The sequence below is a fragment of the Hemitrygon akajei genome, chromosome 16 (assembly GCF_048418815.1).
Source record: "Hemitrygon akajei chromosome 16, sHemAka1.3, whole genome shotgun sequence".
Taxonomy (NCBI): domain Eukaryota; kingdom Metazoa; phylum Chordata; class Chondrichthyes; order Myliobatiformes; family Dasyatidae; genus Hemitrygon; species Hemitrygon akajei.
Genome location: NC_133139.1, coordinates 12125369 through 12145404, shown reverse-complemented (window position 1 = coordinate 12145404; position 20036 = coordinate 12125369). Strand labels below are relative to the sequence as shown.

General features: G+C 35.0%; 1 protein-coding gene across 4 annotated transcripts in view; it reads right to left on the bottom strand.

The window, feature by feature from the left end:
* stk11 (serine/threonine kinase 11) overlaps nucleotides 1–20036 on the bottom strand; it is a 136061-nt gene that overhangs the window by 86242 nt on the left and 29783 nt on the right. For 3 of the 4 annotated variants that reach the window (XM_073068257.1, XM_073068255.1, XM_073068256.1), the window contains exons 2-6: nucleotides 12977–13060; nucleotides 7211–7300; nucleotides 5027–5159; nucleotides 789–925; nucleotides 21–148 (exon numbers count right to left, since the gene is read on the bottom strand). In XM_073068257.1, coding sequence (XP_072924358.1) covers nucleotides 21–148; nucleotides 789–925; nucleotides 5027–5159; nucleotides 7211–7300; nucleotides 12977–13060 — 572 coding nt within the window. The remainder of the gene's footprint in view (nucleotides 1–20; nucleotides 149–788; nucleotides 926–5026; nucleotides 5160–7210; nucleotides 7301–12976; nucleotides 13061–20036) is intronic. The other variant, XM_073068258.1, reaches the window with a different exon arrangement.

The window sequence follows — 20036 nt, the reverse complement described above, 5'->3', positions numbered from 1 at the left end:
TCTATTTTTTCTTTACTTACCTCGTAATAAATCTGTCAACAACGGTCCACATTCTTCTGGAATGGTATACTCCCCTTTCCCTATGTTTTCAAATAATTTGTAGATGTTATCCCCCTCAAATGGATAAAGACCAGTTGTAATGTTGTATCTGAAAAACAAAAGGCATTAAGGGAGTGTGTCACAATATGCAACTGCACAAAACTTCAGTGGCAGTTCAGTGCCCTTCATACTGCAAATCTGTAGCCTAATATACTAACATATGGTAAAACAAGTATGCAGATTTCTTTTTAAACAAGCTGAAATAAAATTAAGGGATTAATTTGCAAGGATTGAAACTTTCAATGTCTCCACCAGATTTGCAGAATGTACTTTGGAAAAAAGAAATACTAATTCATCACAATAGTAGGCTATTCTCCATGGTTTTGTTATATATCTTTCAGTTACTGGCGAAATTCAGTAACGTGCAGTTTAATTGAGCATATAAAATGGATAAGCTGAAAACTGCAGATCCTAGGAATGTGACAAAAATCAGAAAATGCCAGAAATACTCAGCAGGTTACACACCATCTGCAGAGAGAGAAAAGCCAAAGATAATGTTCCCGGGCAAAGACCTTTTATCATAGCCTGTTCTGAAAAAAAGGTTAGCAATACAAAACACTTTAGTAATCAGAAGTTGGTTAAATATTTCTGTAAGGGAGTTTCAGCTTTAAAATGTTGCTAAATTACCCTGCAAAATACAGATTTTTTTTACATTTTATACATCAAAAGTTAAGTAGAACATTTCTTACAATGTCACCCCTGCAGACCAAATGTCCACCTTGAACCCTGAAAATGTATCTAGTCCATTTGCAATTTCTGGAGGCTGGAATGCTGGTGATCCTTGACTCGTCCTACAAGTATCATCCTCTGCAAAAGGGTGTAATGCCTGAAATAACGAGAATTGAAAAGAAAAGTTATTCTTTTTGGATAAATGTGGAAAAAGAAAGGCACATTAGAATTCATGATGTTCCAATTTCAACAACAAATCTCATCATATCACATATTACTATCTATCAGTTCTCAATTGAAATATTTAAAATCAATGCACAATACATTAAAATATTGAAAAACAAACAAAATGCAAACTTTGCTCTTTTTTTTTAATGGTGGCCTCTGACCAAGGGCAAAATTAATGCTCTGACTTCACTTTAAAGACTGAAAGGAACATATTCTCCCAGTTTAATTAATAAAATTATGACACTAAAAATGTAAATCTGCAGTAAGCCATTGATCTTTTGAAGTAGAATATTATGAGCTCTAGGAAAGGTGAACCAGTCACCAAAAGCTGAATTAGCATTTGAACAAGCCTGACATTTAAAATACATTTAGGAGCCATCCAAAAAATAAAAGATCATTCAGTTAATAGCAATCCCCGAAATCAGATTACATGGCAGTTTTACCCCTAGCATCACAAAACTGAAGTTTGTTTCAAATTGGAGTAAATCATAATTGCACATTTCGACATCAAATCACTCCAATTGGGGAACTCAATTGGTCACTTCCTTGTGTAAATAAACATTATTGATCTCTGAATGGGCTTGCACCTGAACTCCAGATCCCAGAATAAGCATATAATCATATACTTTGTGCAAATATATGAAACACTTGGCAACTTGCAACCAAGTTATCAATGATTGATCAAAACTACTATCCTTTCACTGCTTTTGCACTACAGCAATACAGAAAGTTCTAGCTACTTGTTTTATTCCAACTAAATTTTATCATCTTCCTTTAATCTGCTTAACTATAATTGTTTTATATCTTTCTTTTCCATTGTCCTCTTTAATTTTTGTCAATTGTCAATTTAATATTTCTGTAGGGTTTTTAAAACTCTTCCTCCTTTAATCAAAAATAATGTCAAAATCTGCTCTCTAAGTACTTCCTGAAGGCACTGCATTTGGCCTTAAACCAGTATATTTCAGGAACTTTGAAACAAATTTACAGTACTTCCCAAACTTCAAGAAAAGTAAGCATACTGTGAAACATATCAAAGTCCAGTATAGGGGATTGCAAGATGAATGATTTGTTGACCAATTATTTGTTGATTTTCTTAACTTTATCTTTGGTTATTCTTTACACACTATTTGGTACCTCTTTGAAAGCAAAAATCAGTCTTAACTGAGGCAATGATCAAGTACATTTATTTTAGCCAAAAGAACATTAAAAGGACTCCAACCACACCAATGCAAGGGTAGAAAGGGAAACCATGCTTCACTAATGAAGAGCTAAATAAGACTCCTTCCTCTTCCACTGCTGAAGAACATCGCCTGTAGACATCGGTTCAACAACAGTATAATTTCACCAGTCCTTCACTGACTCTGCATTATCAGTACAAGTACCCAGGATGCAATTTTAAATGATATGCAGGAACAATTTCATTCAAATAACATAGCACCTGAAACACTCAGCAGATTAAGCATCAATTGTAGAAGCAGGTATAGACAGATTCTTCAAGTGGAAAATTCTTCCTTCTGAGTCCCTCTTCAGGTCTTCAACCTAATATTGTTTTTTCTCTGCCTCTTTCCACGAATGCTGCTTGAACTGCTGAGTGTGTTTCCAGAGTTCAGTTTTTATTCCAGGTTTCCAGAATCTGCAGTTTCTTTTTAAATTCTGACCTTTCTACAACCTGTAGGATAAAATTGCTAATATAGATGCAGAAAAAAGGAAGAAAAGGTGCAAAAGAATTAAGCAAGACATTTATTTTTAAGAGGATCGGTAGTGGTGGTTTTGAAAGAAAGTGATCAAGGAAGAATAATGGAGGTATAGTTCAATTTTCAGAGGTTTTTACGGCAAAGGTGTTGGAGCAGGAGATGGGATTAATGGACAAAATTAGTTCCAAAAATACATGAGAATCGAAGGAAAGAAATGGGATGAGAACTAGAGGTGGAGCCAGAGGCCAGGGTGGAGAAGGGATTTGGTAATGATAGGATTTAATATATAAAGAAATATAGAATCTATATAGAAATATAGAATATAGGGAAGAAATAGAATTACTTTGTAACAAGAAAGGCCATGAAAAGTGAAGGGACAGTAAATGAATGAAAGGAGCCCCTGCACTGCAGTACTGAACTCTCGAAAACTCATCATTAACCTTCCCCTTTCTGTTCCCCCCCCCCCCCCCCACCTTCATCAAGCAGAAGATACAAAAGCCTGAAAGCACATATCACCAACTTCCAGGACAGATCCTATCCTACTATTATAAGATTATTGAACAGTAGTACAAAATAATGCTCTTGACCTCACAATCCATCTCATCATGGCCTTACACCTTATTGTCTGCCCGAACCAACGTTCGCTCTAAATGTATTTATTTATTTATTTATTTATTTATTCGTTCATTCTACAGCTGCAAGGACCACCACAAAGCAGTGAAATTGCTCTAAGCAGGAATTTATTTTTTTTAATTATTATGTTTATTTATTTTAAACACACACGGCCTGAAAACTGCAATACACTTTAAATATGCATACTATGAATATTTAGAGTGAAAATTGAAAAATTACATACTTTTGATTTTATTATTTGAAGGATGTAATGAAAGACAGGTATGGTACAACATAAAAAATCTTTCGCATTTTGTAAACTTTTTCTTGTCTGTCTTTAGTCCAGCTGGGTGGCAACAAAGGCTATGTGTGTGGGAGCATTTCAGTTACTGCGCGACCGTGCACCTGCACAGCTTTCTGCATACCTGTAACTTTATTCAGCATTCTGTTGTTTGTCCTTTGTACTACAGTACCTCAAAGTACTGATGTGATGGAATGATGACATGCAAAACTAAGTTTTCACTGTGCCTCAGAACATGCGACAATAATAAATGAATTCACCAATTTTTTTAACAAAAATCTGTAGAACTAGAGTAAAGTCATCTTCAACCCAATGGGGACTATTAAGAAAATTCAAATTGCTGAAAACAATTTCAAGGTTAATCCTTTGGGAAAATTTCTTTGTAACAAGTTTCAAAATAGATCGAGCACTATTTTTTGAAACTGTACATTTTATTTTCACTAATGCAGTTGCTGAATTTGGGAACAGGGCTTCACTGTACCAAATACAGTCATCTGTGGAATTGGCCACCAGCAAATTCTGAACAAGTAGCACTGCATTGAGTAGCCCCTTGTCAATTTTCTGGGAGCTGCCTTTCATTGAAAGATTGAATCTGGAACCATGCTGGATGAAACAGACTGATCTGCGTGCAGGCAACCAACAAGTTTTGATGGTTTGTCAGTTCAGTGGAAAATCCTCCCTTACAAGATTTAATCCTAATCTTAAAGGTTTATAAGTGGAAAAGTAATTAGACCACAATAAAAGAACAAATCAATGGAAGTACAGAGACTATTACCAAAAAAATCTTTTGGGGGACCAAGGATAAATTAGCTATTTCCCATGGTTATGGCAATTATCCAAATTCTGAAAAGTAATATTTCCTCAATTCATGAGATTTAAATCTACAGAGAATCAGGGGAAAATGAGGACATCAAGGTCTTAAGGAACATTTTACAAAGCTGAAAAATACAAGGATTGTTGAGCATCCTTCTTGCTCCAAAGCTGTAGCACCTGGACTTAATGACCATAATGTGATAAAAACGGTAGCAAAACTATCAATACAGGTGCAATGAGCTAAGTGGCTTCCATCTGTGCTGTTATTCTGCCTTGCTGCCACGAAGGACACGACTTCCATTGGAGGTGACACCAAGGTTGGTCGTGTTACGAATACTGTGGAAGGTTTTGCCTGAATGGGACTATATATTTTTTGGCAAAATTACAACTCACTAATGATGTCCACAGTTAACAAAGTTCTGAATTTTTATTTTTCTTGAGATAGATAAAATTATTGAAGATGAAAATACTCCCTTGGTTTACTAATTATCATAACACACTACATTAAACAGTGACTTAGGAATGGAACCACATTCAAAGAAAATAAGTAGCAATTGATATTGGGATGCACTTGTATAACACAGTACACAATCTGAAGAAGGATACATACTTCAGCTACTCCTAGGTCTGAGATTTTCAAAGTGCCATCCGTCGTTAGCAGAAGGTTCCCTGGTTTAATATCTTTGTGGACTATCCCTTGACTGTGCAAATATTCTAGACCATCAATTAATTGGCAGAAGTACCTGTGAAAATTATTTTAAGAAGCAAACATATTACATAGCAACAGCTGATGAAAGATGTTTTGGCCTTTAGAGCATAAATATAAATGAGAAATACCAATATTTACTAAAACAAAAATATTCTTATATAGCAGCTAAGTATATGCATGAGATATAAAGAAATAATCACAATCCCCCCGGTTTCTGTTTACAATATATCCATTGGTAGGGGGTCTTAATCAGCTTCATAACAGCAAGGTCTATATAATAGAAAAGCAAATCCATCCTCCAGACATAAACAACAATTCTTTACCACTTCTATCACCTTCACTCCTGTTTATATTTAACATTACACAAGCTCGTTTAGAAGTTAGCAAGATTTATTTAGTGAACCACTGAGAATATTTCTAGGTAAAATCAAACACGGCATCAGCAACAAATGTCCTAGGACAACAACAATGACAAAACAAACCCAGAAAAGGTCCATAGTTTTAAATATTTATTAGTAGTCAGAGATCAATGGAAATGCAGATTCATTCTCACTGTTCTTGATGTTGTAAAACAGTGGCAGAACTCAAGGTAAGTACATTTTCACAGCAAGAGAGGTACCAGAAAAAATCAATTGTCTGCTCATCATGCTGCTCTTTTAGTACACTACCCAGAATATAAATGTTCAGGGTTTTTTTGTTAATCACCTAGTAATAGAACTCTTGATAAAATGGCATTAATAACAGCACCCATTTGGCACAGTGTCTGCCACATAACAGAACTTTTACTGTATCATGCAAAGTTAAATTTAAGTCTGATTGGAATTGTTCACTTGTGTGTGAAATAAGCAATATAACGATTTGCATTTGATGACATCATACCAGGCATTTAATAGTCTGCTTTTGATAAGACTGGAAATACATTTAAGTATATGCAAAAATACAATAATGAGCTCAGAATACAAGGTACTACCTATTGCAGCAACATTATCATCAGTAGATACTGTGCTATGAAGTGAACATGCCAGTACAAGTGGTGCATGCGAGCTCAATTAGCAGCCAAGAGAAGTTTGGACAGGTACATGGATGGTAGGGGTATGGAGTGCTATGGGCCTGGTGCAGGTCAATGGGAGTAGACAGTTAAAATGGCTCAGCACAGACTAGAGGGACATGTTTCAGTGCTGTACTTTTCTCTGACACTAACTCAGAATGTAAAATATGTGGGATTAATTTATGTGAATAACTAACCCCATTGAAAGAATATCCACAGCAGATCTAAATTTCCAGCCATCAGTCATATGTTGGTAACAAGATAGTGCACTGTATTATTAATTCTCTCTGGGTAATAATCACCTATACTGGAAGATCATAATAGATTCTATTTCATGCACTTTTGTCCAGTAACAAAGTGGATATATTAATATTTTGTTATGCTTTCCAGCTATACATTAAACTTAGCTTACCCAAATTTAAATATGTTAATTTAATTGTATCATCATTTATTCTATCATGTCCTGCATTAACACATTAATAATTATTTTGCAACCCAAGGCTTAAAACAAAATTCAGGAAATGAGTGCATGATGAATTAAACTTTGCAAATCTATATTCAAGGGGTAAATTTTTAAAGTAAAGATAAAAGTGACAACAAGCCAACATTCAAATCAACTGAAATTCTTACAAATACTTTAAAACTGATGCCTCTATTTCAGTGGTGATGGTCAACACCAAACATTTAGGAAAATATTCTGCATTGAGATAACACACAAGAGACCAAATTTCATGATATATGTCAGTAATATTAAACCTGCTTCCGATTTTGATTCTGACCTTTATACTAATAACTTTAATTCTGAGTCAATAACTTGACATTGTCATTGACATGGCACTTTAAACGAAAAATGAATTGTGTAAACAACCTAGTTTTTTTTTTAAGATGACTTTTTCCTGGTACTCAGACTTTCTAAAATGTAAGAACAAAGAACAATAAATTATGGGGGAACCAAGTATTTGAATGCCAGACCCAAAAAGATATGTAAAATATGCACGCTTACAAGTCTTTTATAGTATATAATTAAGGTTACCTACCCATGAGCTTGAAAGACTGGAAATTTCTTATCATTGACACTGTCCAACATTTCTTGCATTCCACACACACAATATTCCATTACCATATACGTTGGTCAAGTCAAGGAAAGAGTGGCACAAACGTATGACCAAATCAAACATTCGGGCATCTTATGTAGCTAAACAGCTAATATGCTACGACTTAAAAATATATAAATTTCACATCATTCAGTCAGTAATAAAAGGGATCTTGAAGGATCTGATTACTTAGTCAGATCTCTCAAAGCTGCCATACAAGGGCTGTTCCAAAGGTGTATAGTATGTTGGCTTCATTAGTCAGAGGACTGAGTTTAAGAGCCATGAAGTAATGTTGCAGCTCTATAAAACCGTGGTTAGACCACACTTGGAATAATGTGTTCAGTTCTGGCTGCCTCACTATAGGAAGGATGTGGGAGCTTCAGAAAGCGTGCAGAGATTAACCAAGAAGCTGCTGGGACTAGATAGCATGTCTTACGAATATAGGTTGAGCAAGCTAGGGCTTTGGAGAGGAGGAGGATGACAGGTGATTTGATAAAGGTGTAATAATGATTTTTTTCAAGGGCCAGAGACATGTCCCAAGGGTGGAAATAGCTAATATAAGGGGACATAATTTAAAGGTGACTGGAGAAAAGTACTGGGGTTATGTCAGAGGCAAGTTGTTTTTTTAAAAAAAACAGTAGTAGTTGCGTGAATGCCTTGTCCAGAGTGGTGGTAGAGGTAGACACGTTCAGAACAATTAAGAAACTTTTAGAAAGGCATGTGGATGATTGAAAAAATGGAGTGCTATGTAGGAGGGATTAATCTTAAAAGGAGATTAAAAGGTCATGGGCTGAAGGGCCTGCACTAAGCTATAATGGTGTATGTTCTAATATAATTTGTTTCAAATATAATAGTGTGTTGGCGTGCAGCCAAGTGGTTAAGGTGTTGATCTAGTGATCTGAAGGTCGCTAGTTCAAGCCTCAGTTAAGGCAGCGTGTTGTGTCCTTGAGCAAGGCACTTAACCACACATTGCTCTGCGACGACACTGGTGCCAAGCTGTATCAGCCCTTGCCCTTCCCTTGGACAACATCGGTGGCATGGAGAGGGGAGACTTGCTGCATGGGCAACTGCCGGTCTCCCATACAACCCTGCCCAGGCCTGCACCCTGGAAACTTCCCAAGGCGCAAATCCATGGTCTCTCAAGACTAACAGATGCCCATTATTAATTTGTTTCTTTATTATGTAAAGCAAATGTGAAAGAAGTAATTAATTTTGGCATTTGCTCTCATCTCATTCTTTATGATTTACAATGTTAAAACTTGACAGTCCTTAAAAGTTGCTCGAAGTTAACTACATTGTTTCAAATCATTGGAAGGATGAATGGGAGCAAATATTTGCATTTGAATAATGGCTTTATCAACAGAACATTTCATAAGACATGCAAAAATAGAGTGACATAAAACATCACCAATAAAGGGCACTTCATGAATATTTCAAACTCATCCAATTAATTTAAATGTGATATTAAAATTATAACAAGTACAAAAGAATGGAATGAGCAGTCACAAATCTTCATCAATGAGGATGTACAGGAGCCTGAAGACCCACATTCAATGATTAGGAACAGCTTCCTCCCCTTCACCATCAAAGTTCTGAATGATTCATGAACCTGTACCTTGTTCTTTCATTTTTTTTGCACTATTTAATTTTGTAATTTATATATTTGTGTGTTTGCACTGTAATGCTGCTGCAAAACAACAAATTTGTATAAACCTAATTTGAAATCTGTTTCTATTTTACAAGAGTTGTGTATCTTTAAGAAATGCTTTTCTTTCACATTAAGCAGAAATGGTAGATCATTTCTGCTTGAATACAATTTCAGTTCACATCCAAATACAGGAAGACATGCAAGGAGATATTGGACCAGGTCTACCATGAAGACATAAAATCTTGAAAATGACTCCATTGAAAATTTCTCAGAGATTCATGGGCCCTTCTGCAACATATCCCCATTGCAGTTGTGACTTGTCTAAACAGCTCCCTGACCTGCTGATTTCCTCTAGCATTTTGAATGTATTGCTCTGTATTTCAGCATCTGCCAAATCTTTTGTACTTGTGACTTGTCTAAGGACACTTCTTTAGATGATCTCTGCCCTCTAGTAACTGGAACTGACCTACTTAGTTTATCAGATGGAAAAATTCTCATTGACGGCAAAATGGGATGTATAAAAACAGACTTTTCAATATTTTTCTGAAAGTAATTTTAATACAGGGGCACACATAGGATGAATGGAGAAAACAAAACATTGTTTAAAAAACTCACTTTGAAGGAATCGCCCTGTACATATACAATATTTAAAATTAATTTCTCAGGGCCAAAGTAATTGTCACTAATGTAAGAAATGCAATCATTCGACAAGCGGAAGAGGATAAATGAAGTGAGTCCATCAATGGTAAACCAAAAATTGCAGTAATAGGATGTGGTTGTAAATCAATGTTCAATACCGCAGAAATAATATCAAAAATATCTTTCCAATATTTTTTCAAAAGCGGACAAGACCAGAACATATGAGTTAAAGACGCTATCTCAGAATGATATCTGTCACAAATAGGGATTTATATAGGAATAAAAACGAGCCAATTTATCCTTGGACATATGAACCCTGTGCACAACTTTAAACTGTATTAATGAATGTTTAGCACATATAGATGATGTATTAACTAATTGAAGAATTTTATCCCAATTCTCAATAGGGATAGTAAGGTTAAGTTCTCTTTCCCAATCATTTTTAGTCTTATAAAAGGGCTCTGAATGTATCTTCATAATTATATTGTAAAGTTTTGATATAAGCCCTTTCTGAAAAGGATTTAGTTCAAACAAATTCTCCAAAATACCTGGACACCAAATTTGGAAAAGTAGGAAGTACAGTATTTAAGAAATTCCTAATCTGTAAATATCTAAAAAAAAATGAAATCTAGGCAAATTATATTTATTAGATAATTGCTCAAAAGACATAAAACAATTATCCAAAAGTAAATCGGAAAATCATAGTAATCCTTTAGTCTTCCAAGCTGAATAAGCTTGGTCTATAATAGAAGGATAAAAAAAGCAATTGGATACAATAGGAATATTTAAAACAAACTGAGTCAACCCAAAAAATTTCTGAAATTGAAACCATATACGTAAAGTATGTTTAACTATCGGGTTATCAATTCGTTTCAGCAATTTAGAGAGAGCAAAGGGAAGAGAAGTCCCCAAAATAGAACCCAATGCAAATCCTTGTACAGATTTAATTTCCAGGTTCACCCAATGAGGGCTAAAAGATATATCCCAATCCTTTAACCAACATATCAAATATTGGATATTAACTGCCCAATAATAAAATCTAATAAGATCTATTTTGTTGAATTGGAAAGAAATTAATCCTCCTACCGTATTTCATTGGTTTTCTCAAACTATGTTATGTCTAAATTTAGAAAAAATTAGAAGTGTTGTATTTGATACTTCTATTAAATTTGAAAAGATATGGAGACCATTTATTCAATATTTTCATATGATGTAATATGACCCTGTACCAAGCCTATTTGTTTTTCCAGTTTCGATTTTATATATGTTGAGAGGATCAGAGTTGACGACACTGATGATTTTGTATTTTTGTGAGATATTATAAACAGCCCTTTTTTTCTTTTCCATTTTTTCTTTTTCTTTTTTCTTTTTTTGCTTTTTTTTCTTTATTAGTTATTAGATTAGTAGATTAGTTTTCTTTTGCATAATTTTTTTTTCTTTTTTCTGTTTTTTTTAATATATATACTATGATATACCTAGGTTTGCCTTGTTTATTTGTATATTGTATCGTTCATGATTTGGGAATACTCATTTATACTGTAATCATTGCTTATGTATTCTTTCATGTTTAGTCGAAATGTGTATGTTTGTAATCCCATTATCTTTGTATTAATTTTATTTTGTTAACATTAATAACAATAATAAAAAGATTGAGAAAGAAAAGTAATTGTCACTAGTCCTTACCTTGCGGTAATAATTCAACTGCATAATTTCAGTGCTTTTACAGCAAGCATAATGTGCAGGCAATTAAAATTTACATCAAACTGCAGATTTACTCAATGTAGAGTCAGCAAAGTGTGCAACAAGCACAGTCACGAGTGTAGTCACTAGCAATTACTGCTTGTTTTATAGTAAAACAGACAATGCTTGCCACCTTCAATCTATCAATACAACTTCAAATTATGGATTTTTTTGAACATTTGAAACTAGCTTAGTATAGCAAACCTTTTAAATAAAAAGCATCTTAGTAACTATTTGAAACAGAAAAGTTATTCAAAGGTATTCATTTCAATAAATACCAGTCAATAAAGAAAATCTTAAGTTAAAGTTGCAGGGAACCATATATCATTGTAACTGTATTTGAATACTATTAGAATTAGGGGTGGTCTACAGATGTTAATACTAAGCTCAACTGAATATGCCTGGACTTCTGATTTTCTGTTTTATATTCTGCATTTTTGCTCTTTTTTTGTTGCCATTTGAGCCATTTTTTGCGCGAGGAAAGATTTGAAGTTTTTTTTTTAAATGAGTTCCATGGTTTTCTTTGCTTTGCGGCCAACTGTGGGGAAGATGAATCTCAGAGTTGTATACTGCATACCTGCTTTGATAGTAAATGGACTTTGAATCTTTGAAACAAACGCTCATGTTAGGATGGGATTTTAAAAAGTTAGAAAGCTCTGGACAAGGTGGCCCAAATTTGCTAACACGAATCTACAGAATCATTCACTATACTCTTCCCCTAAACTCAATGTGGGAGTGCTGAAATAAAATAGGAACTTGGTGAAATTCTATACCATTTCTGCTGTCTTATATATATAGGATCTGTAAGTTCATTTACTTGAATAAAAATGTAATGGTTGTGAAGCTGAGTAATACACCTGACAAAAAAGAATTCAACATGCTGTTATGCTTTTAGTTACCAAAAAATATTTACAAACAACTTAGTATTTTGTTAAATTGTTAATTATTAGAAAAATAAACTCTTTTAGTTTTGAATGCTTCCAACCATTAGGGACTTCACAGGTGACACAACCAGGAGGATACCTTGTTACCTGCATTCCTGGATTGTTCTCATCAACTCACACAGCATCTATGACATTAACCAGGCCCTGACATTGCTCCAAAGTGTAACCAGTTAACTTTCAGCAAAGCTAATTCAGTTTTGTTTGATCATGAGAGGGCAAGAGCATCTTCATGGCAAATGTAGGAATGAGCAAAATTGCAGCTACTGTTTTATTCAGTCATGAAACTCTATTGGAAGTTAATTTATCTTCATTTCTGAAAAATTAAGAATGAGATTAACGTAGACACATGTTTACGTATTTTCAATCCTTATAATGATTAAACATCAACATCTACTGAAAGAAGAATCTACAAAAAAAAAAACGTGAATTGTCAACTGAAAGTACTGGGGCATTTACAAAGCAAACTTTTAAATGTACTTGACTTTGATGCTGAAGAAAGCGTAAGGAAATGTTCATTTAAATGCATGGGAAATTAGTGTACATTTTTGGCTAACTCAGCCATATATCATTCAAATTTCCAGTATAATAGTTCTCATGTTTCAAAGCATAATTTTGTACATTACTTTATTTACTCCAATCTAAAGAATTATGGGCCTTAGGTAACCCATGAACTTATAATTTAATGTACAAGTCTACTTTGAAGAATTCAGCACTAAATATGCCACAAAAAAAGGATATATCTTTTGTTTTTCATCATTATACAGCACATCTACCAACTGGATTACATTTTTGTGTCGTAGTCTCCTGAGCAACTGGATTTCCCTGTAAATAAAAAAAAATGATTTTTTTTTTAAAAAGTTGTTTTACATTAGTATGGTCTTTCCTCTTAAGGCTATATTAATAAATGTATTCATCCAGAATCAGTGGCCAGTAGCACATGTAGGCTGTTTGGTGTCAATCAAACATCGTGCTTACCTGCTCAGGACTCTGGCATAAGAATCCAGTTAGAAGCAAAGCAGAGAGCCAGAAATATCCTGGGATGTCCAAGTTCATATGGAAGTGCCAAAATTGTTCATAGTTACACAGAAAACTGATAGAAACCAAATATTCATTGCCAACATTTTGCCACAAAACTCTTTTTTTTATTTTGAGACAATAAAGTGCAAAAATAGATATTATATGCTCAAACAGATATTTTGTTCAAAACATGAGTTTATGGTTTATAATAAATACCTCTTGCAATAAAAATTTAGTTGCATTTGTAAACATCATTCATTCCTCCCAATTACAGTGTAGCTACTGCTACATACAAGTTCCTAAGGAATTCAAATTAATTACAGGTCAAATACCCCTTATCGGAAATTCCAAAATCCAAAAGCCTCCGAAATCCAATTTTCTTTGAACACTGATGTCACAAATAGAAAATTCCACTAGATGCTGGGAAGTACCCAGGAGATGCGCAGGTCTCTATGCACCACAAGCAGTTGTGAGAAGTGACCTCACATATAGAATGAACAGAAGTTAATGAAACATAGAAAAACACTGTATAAAGCAAAAAATTAATATCTCCATTGAGTACTGAAAGAGTCGATTACTATAAAATGTATGTTATTTGAACCATAGCTTCTATGAGGCAAATGTAGTGTAACCCTGAAATGCAATACAAAAATTAAATGACTTATCATGAAAACCACCAAAAGTTAAAATGATAAAATATTTTAAGGAAGCATAACAGAAGGAACTGTGTGCAGCAAGAAGGGTGAAGTAACATGTGGAAATGTTAATGAAAGGGTGGAAGGGAGGAAAAAATTAAATTACTAAAAAAAGATAATAAAGGAAACAGGAATAGTTAATGGGCCAAGAAAGAAAAGGTGGGGGCAAGGGAAGATGCAAATAATTAGTTGAATTATTAGTTGAAATTTTAACTCAGTATAAAGTCCAAAAGGCTGTAAGCAAAAGATCAGAGGCCCTTTGAGTTTTATTGAAGCATGTTAGATATCAAAGTCAGATAATCAGACAACCAATATATCAGAGTTATGTTGCAGACTGAATGATACTCTACACAGTAGTCAATGCTTTTCCCTTTGAAACTACAAACAGTATACCAAGTTTAAAGTTCAAAACTGAAGGTAGTGCAAATAAGTTAGGATTTCAGCTGGGAACCTTTAGTAAGAAGAAAGACTAGCAGTGACAGAGGAAGCTAACAGAATGGAACGAGGTATCTCAGAGCAGAGGGATAATGATATCATGCTGCAAGTAGCAGATATAGTTAAGCGAAATGTTTTGAAGGATATTGGTTACCCTAGGCAATTTCTAAAGTAAGTACATGTTCAGCATAGCATTGTGGGCCGAAGGGCCTGTATTGAGCTGCAGGTTTTCTATGTTTCTATATTTCATTGGCCCATCTCATTGCCCTTGTTGATGTTGAGAAGATACTCTAACAACGTGATACTCTGTTCGGGAGAAATCTGCAAGATCCAAGTATAGACACAGGTACTGTGAAGACACAATATATTTCAAGTCAACCTGGTCAATGATTTCATCTCTCTTGTTGGTACGTCAGACGTTTGGGCAGAGTGGCCCAGATGAGCAACTAGATGAGGCACGATGTAGCATAGCGGTTAGCTATTACAGCTCAGGGCAGAATTCAGAGTTCAATTCTGGCATCTTCGGTAAGTTCACTTATAATCCCATACATGACTTGCTATGTAGAGATATGGGGAAATACATACAAAACAAATTCAATTTTTCTACTCCAAAAGAAAGTTATACAAGTTATAAATAAGACAAGTTGTTATGAGCCAACCAATCCACTATTTATTCAACTAAACACTTTAAAATTCAGAGATTTTGTAGATTTTAAAATAATACAAATTATGTATAAAGTAATAATGGACAGCTACCACAAAGTATCCAAAGGTTGTTTAAAATGAGAGAAAGTCAACTTGATTTGAGAGGAACATCTATATTTCAAAAACAAAGGATAAAAACTAAAGTAAAAAATCATTGTATTTCAGTCAGGGGGTGAATCTATGGAACAGTTGTAGTAAGAATTTAAAAACATGCACTACACTTAACAAGTTTTTTAAAAATTATTTAAAAATAATTTAATGAACAAATATAAAATACATGATTTAAAATGAATGGGAGTAATGTAAATAAATGATATTTCGAATTGGATTTTGTGTTAAAAGATTATGAATTTTTTTGTTTTTGATGTGATGATCGACGCCAAATATGTTGTTGTATAAGTAAGAGCGGTAGGCGTAATAAGCTGTAGCTTCAGCCTACACCCTTTCGGTCTGTTTAAAAGAATATTTATGTTTTTTGTTGTAATTTTGTCCTATGAAATCATCATTGTAAATTATGCTTTTTGTTATGTTTATACCGACCAAAATAAATTAATTTCATTCATTCAAAGTTTGTGCGTCATATGGGTTTCCTCCAATAGTTCAAAGACATACCAGTTAACAGATTAATTGGTCAAAGATTCAAAGATTTAAAGGACATTTATTTTCAAAGTATATATACAACCCTGAGATTCGTCAATGTAACTTGTCCCATGTAGGGTTGCTGGGCAGTGCAGCTCGAAAAGCTGGAAGGGCCTGTTCTGCACTGTATCTCTAAAATAAATAAGATTTTATTAAAAATTCTATAGATAACGTGCATTGAAAAAGTATGCAAAAGATATAGAAAAAGTTTTTTCTGAGTTTTCCATAGATTTTCTTCAGCAATAACTTGGTTAAGAAAATAAATAACTAAAAAAAAAAGTAAAATAGTAAGACAAATTTTCGCCTTTACCCAAACACTTAGACTCTTATTGCCCAAATAACCAACCTTTGATTAAAGAAAGAAAGCAGGAAATTGATAGATGAAAACTTAAACAAAACAGATTTCTCTTATAAAACCAAAAACAATACATTTAAACTATTAAAACAAGGAAGTCTGCAGATGCTGGAAATCCAGAGCAACACACACAAAGTGCTGGAGGAGCTCAGCAAGTCTGGCAGCAGTGATGGAAATGAACAGATAATTGACAATTTGGGCTGAGACTCTTCTGCAGGACTGAGAAGGAAGGAGGAAAACATCATAATAAAAAAGTGCGGGGAGGGGTAAGAGAAGGAAGCTAGTTGGAAGATGATAGGTAAAGCCAGGTGAGTGGAAAAAGTCTAGGGCTGGAGAAGAAGGGGAGGACAGAAGAGGAGAGTAGACCATAGGACAAAGAGGAGGAGACCAAGGAGGGAAGTAATAGGCAGGTGGGAAGAGGTAAAAGGTCACAGTGGGAAATATAGGAAGGGGGGGTGGGAATTTGTTTACTGGAAGGAAAAATTGATATTCATGCCATCAGGTTGGAGGCTACCCAGACAGAATATAAGGTGCTGCTATTCCACGCTGAGGGTGGCCTCACCTTGGCACAAGAAATGGCCAAGGATCGTCACAATATTACACATTTTTAAGATTACACTAAAACCCTTTGATTCAAATTTAACAATGCCAAAGTATGCTTTCATCCTTCCTTTCAGGAGCTACATCCTGTTGGAAAGCCATTTATCCAAACTGTTCATTTAAACTAAGTCAAACAAGAAAATGTAGTTAAAAAGATAGCAACAGTTCAGTTTCCATGCCACAAGAGAGCAGTAAAAGAACATCTTATTCCCTGAGAATTTAAAACCAATAATGAACTTTAAAATGGAATCAACACTAGAAATGACTCACACATTATGTTATACTTATACGTGTGAAAAAGGTCTATGTAATTAAGGGATTAAAACAAGATATATTTTTAACCACATGTCTCCTGTCACTCTGGATCTTGCATACTTTCCAACAGACAGTTATAGTGCAACTTGGTTTAGGAGTTCCTTATTTACATGAAATTTTGGTGGGAAATTTACAGAGTACAGATCTTCTTTATATTGGATGGTTGTTTTGCAGACAGGATTTTGACTTTGAACATAGAATTGTACTGCACAGGAACAGGCCCTTCAGCCCACAATGTTGTACCATTTAAATTAGTAATCAAATTGCCAACTAATCTCTGCTGCCTACACTACGTCCATATCCTTCCATTTTCCTCATGTTCGTGTGCCTTTTTAAACATTAACTAACGTAGATGCCTCCACCACCACCCCATTCCAGGCACCCACCACCCTCAGTAAAAAAAAACTTGTCCCTCACATCTCTTTTGAAATTACACTCTCTCACCTTAAATACATGTCCTCTAGAATTAGGTACTTCAACCATGGGAAAAAGATATTGTCTGCCTACTCTAGCCATGCCTCTCATAACCTTATAAACCTCTATCAGATCTCCCCTCAGCCTCTGCCATTCCAGAAAAAATAAACAAAGTTTGTCCAGCCTCTTGTTTTAGCACAATCCCTCTAATTCAGGCAGCATCCTGGAAAACCTTTTCCACACCCTCTCCAAAACCTCAACATCTTTCCTGTATTGGGACAACCTGAACTACTGTATATGCCTAACTAGAGTATTATAAAGCTTCAACATAACTTCCTGACTTTTGAACTCAGTGCCTCATCTAATACAGGCAAGCATGCCATATGCCTTCATAACCACCCTATCAACCTATAGTATGTAGCCACTTTCAGTAAGCAATGAACCTGGACCCCAAGATCCCTCTGCTTATCAACACTGTTAAGGGGCTCACCGTTAACAGTACATGTCTCCTTGCATTTGATCTACCAAGGTACAACACCTCATATTTGGCTGGGCTAACTTCCTCTATATCTCATTGTATTCTGTAACAGTCTACTAAGCTATCCATAACACCATCAATGTTCATATCATCTGCAAATGTACTAACCCAGCTATCCATATTTTCATCTAGGTCATTTATATACAATCACAAACAGCAGAAGTCCCAGCACAGATCCCTAGGAGATGCCACTACTCACGGAACTCCAAGCTAGAATAAATCCTATCGATCAGTTCCTTTTTCTATTCTATGGGCAAGCCAGTTCTGAATCCAAATGGCCAATGCACCATGTATGCCATGCATTTTAATCTTCTGGATGAGCCTCACATGAGAGACCATGTCAAACGCTTTACTAAAATCCACGTAGACAACATCCACAGCTCTACCTTCATCAATCACCTTTTGTCACCTTGTCAAAAACTCAATCAAGTTAGTAAGACACAACTTGCCCCCTCCCCTTCACCCCACTAAGCTATGCTAACTCTCCCTAATTAGGCCATAGTTTTCCAAATGCTCATTAATCCTATCCTTAAGAATTCTCTCTCCATAACTTCCCTACTGTTGATGTGAGACTCACTGGACTATAGTTTCCAGGATTATCCCTGGTTCCCTTCTTGAAAATGCTTTTGACATTTGATTGGCATTCCTGTCAAACACTAATCAACCATTCCAAAAATAAGTCAACACCTTTAATGATTTTTTTCATAAAAAGTAGGCACAACTTCAGTAATATTCCTTAATCTATGTATCACAATGTGACAGCACTAAACTCTACTTATTCATTTTCTCCCCAGTTATTTGATCAACTAAATACAATTGGGAATTTTAAACTAAATCGTTAATATTTACTTCTCCCACTTGCATCAGCCACTCTGTCAGATCTTGATAAGTAATATCTCCTGCACATCGAGATTTGAATTACTTCACTGCCCTTTCCATTTCCCAAACCAAACAATCCACGTCTCGCCAAGTGGTTGTTGCCATTACGTTATTATGTTCGCTCAAACCTTTTGAGAATTTTCAGTAGAAAAATCAAATGTGCAGCTTTTCCAGACTTCAGTTCCTCAAAATATTTTATTTTGTCAGCATTGGAAAAAGCCCATTTGTTTATAGCCGGGTACCATTTCCTATGCTTATGCTTATGATAAAATTATGCAGGAGCAAATTCCATCAATTGTACCACTTGCTACATACACTCACAGCTATCATGAATTGTACTGAACATAATATTCTCCACTACAACCTCAAAATGCAAACCCTTACACCTTAACTCTACAACTGTCACATACTGCCAACCACTACACCACAAGAGCAACATCACTTTAAAACAGCTCTCTCTTTTTTGGGGGAACATGATACACATGGATACAGTGACGGCCAGCAGGGTCCAGAATTTGTGATATCGTCTTTATCCCCCCTCCCCCAAAAAGGGGGAAAAAAAGGATTTGTTGAATTGAAGTTACCATTATGGAGATTATAGGGCTGAAACCATAGAAGGTGACAGCAACTGGATTCCTGATTTAAAAACATAAAATGGCAGCAAAAGAACTAAGTACAGTCAGGGTTAGAAAAAAAAACACAGAAAGTGAGAGTGGGGTAAATTGGGAGGAGTCAAGTCAAGTCACTTTTTATTGTCATTTTGATCATAACTGCTGATACAGTACACAGTAAAAACAAGACAACATTTTTCAGGACCATGGTTTCACATGAAACAGTACAAAAACTAGACTGAACTATGTAAAAAAACAACGGGAAAAAAACTAGACTACAGATCTACCCAGGACTGTATAAAATGCATGAAACAGTGCAGGCATTACAATAAATAATAAACAAGACAATAGGGCAGTAAGTTGGTGTCAGTCTGTGCTCTGGGTATTGAGGAGTCTGATAGCTTGGGGTAAGAAACTGTTACATAGTCTGGTCGTGAGAGCCCGAATACTGGAGAAAGAAGTGAAAGGATAAATGATTAAAAGATGTAATAAGCATGAATGCAGAGTAGTTATCTAAAGTCACTGAAAAAATGTTTCAGGCTTGATAGAAATCTTCCATTTCAGAAATGTTGCTTCTCTGAGATTATTAATGTTA